This window comes from Opisthorchis viverrini (genome assembly GCF_000715545.1).
Source record: "Opisthorchis viverrini unplaced genomic scaffold opera_v5_347, whole genome shotgun sequence".
In the NCBI taxonomy this organism is placed as follows: domain Eukaryota; kingdom Metazoa; phylum Platyhelminthes; class Trematoda; order Opisthorchiida; family Opisthorchiidae; genus Opisthorchis; species Opisthorchis viverrini.
In genome coordinates this window covers 548,031-549,990 of record NW_008751997.1, presented here as the reverse complement: position 1 = coordinate 549,990, position 1,960 = coordinate 548,031, and the positions used below count along the sequence as shown (strand labels likewise).

The 1,960-nt window shown below is 44.5% G+C and overlaps 1 protein-coding gene across 1 annotated transcript in view; it reads left to right on the top strand.

The window, feature by feature from the left end:
• Nucleotides 1–36: 36 nt before the first annotated feature.
• Nucleotides 37–1,960, top strand: part of T265_10167 (hypothetical protein) — a gene marked incomplete at both ends in the record, with an annotated part of 76,689 nt that continues 74,765 nt past the window's right edge. Inside the window, one exon of the mRNA XM_009176458.1 lies at nt 37–84. Within this exon, the coding sequence (XP_009174722.1) occupies nt 37–84 (48 nt within the window). The remainder of the gene's footprint in view (nt 85–1,960) is intronic.

Genomic DNA, 1,960 nt, shown 5'->3' with positions numbered 1-1,960 from the left:
AAAAAAAAACACGTTTGTTGGTTGGAGTGAACAGAAATGCGGTTACCAGGTAGACGGCCATATATGATTGGTGACGGTGATACGGTGTGTCGTGGTTCTCGCTGAAGTAGTCTGACGTCTTGCCTTTATATTAGAATTCGAGACCGTTTATGAAATTTCGAAATTAACAGGGAAACGTTGGACACGTGACTTTTGATGTACTGATTAATATAGGGAGCAGTAGGCTCACTGCCAGCAACGAATAACCTGAGGGTCTAGGATAGAAGAAAATCTGTTTTTTCTTCAAACATGTGAAACCGCGCAAAAAATCGGGGTATTGAACACGGGATGCAATGCCCGAATTTGCATATCAAGAATCCGAAGGTGCAGAGAGAACGGTATCCTTCTCCATTGGAATCAAACTCCGCTTGTTCAGATTAGAACATCACCAACTCGGAAACTGATTACTTGACCAATGTGGATTCAAAAATGATCACGACATCAGCGGTTATGTTTTAAAGCCATTTGGAATGAGTATTAGCAAGGCCAGATTCCTGAAAACAACCACTGAATGCCCGAAATCCGCTGAGACTCAGCTCCGCTAGATGTTGACCAGACAGACATTGCCCTCTCAGCATGCGGTACTTCAAAGGCAGCGAGAATCGGCGTTGATCAATGTCAGACAACGCCCCCGCAATATGCAGCGCGTCACAGCCTCGTACCAAAGCCTGACCGCGTGAGTCAGCATTGGACCAAGTTCAGACAGTGTCCCTCCAATAAATAGCTTGAGACCGTCTTACTTTCACACTCGCTCGCACTCATATCCTCGCACTCGCCTGTTCGGAATACAGCTGTTGTGTTCCTACAGACTTTTCGAAATGTTTAAAAGTAAAGAGTCAAGAGACGAAACGCCCAAGTGAACCAATAATCATTGTGAATTCAAAAAAAGACTGCAAACCAAGACAATCGATTACTCCGTCCTTGTAGCCGGAACAAATAGCACAGGACGGTAGCCGAAATCTACTGATAAGGAAAGAAACCGAAAATGATATTAAACTACATGGGCTTGCAGGAAATGCGTAAAATTTTTGGACGTTATAAGCCCTTCAAAAAAAGCGCTTGGGGATATATTTCAGTAAAACCCTATCTACATCAGGGACAAAGTGTCGACAGTAGATATGTCCAGTGGCATACACCTTACAGACTAGAATGGAGAAATGTGTCCCTTTTCTTTTGGAGTAGATCTGCTTGGTTTGCAACTCACGTGACACACAGTGCATTCCTTTATCTGTGGAGGTTTCGTTCTGTAAGTGAAGTCAATCTATACTGAAAAGCCGAGAAACACTGTACAGCCGTTTTATCCTTATTGGGAATCATCGGCGGTGCGCATCTCACAAAAGTCCCGAGAGTCTCAAACCCGCGACCTCCTGACTGGTAGCTGAAAAAGTGCTGAAATCGGCATAACTCGGGTGGGCTCATCGGTCGTTGATCAAGCGGAAGTCGAACAACAGCCAGTGGCTAATATTCCAGTAAAATACACGCTTTTTAGGAGAGGTTTGCATTCATACCTTCACCATAAGATATGGCACACTTGTTTGTTGCTCCTCGGAACGTACAAATGATACGACATGTGATTAAAACCGGTATAACAGCGGATACTACTAATGAGGCGTGCAAGTAGCATGTGGCTTTCTTGTAAGCCCGCTTCACCCCTAATAGAAGGTGGAACGGAACTTGTGGGACTGCTTTGCAACATTCTTTTACGATTGCATGAAAGTTGATGAAGACGTTGCTTAACCTATTCCACGATGACCTTGTTTGATCGATTGGTAACTGGTCAGTACATACTTCTTAGCCTGTTATCCGGAATCGTTCACTTAAAGGGGAACTGAATTGTGGCCCGGCATGCTTTCTGAAAGCATAGATTACGAGAGGCCTCGGGCCTGCCGTAGAACTTAGGTGTACGGTTGCTGGAAAGTGT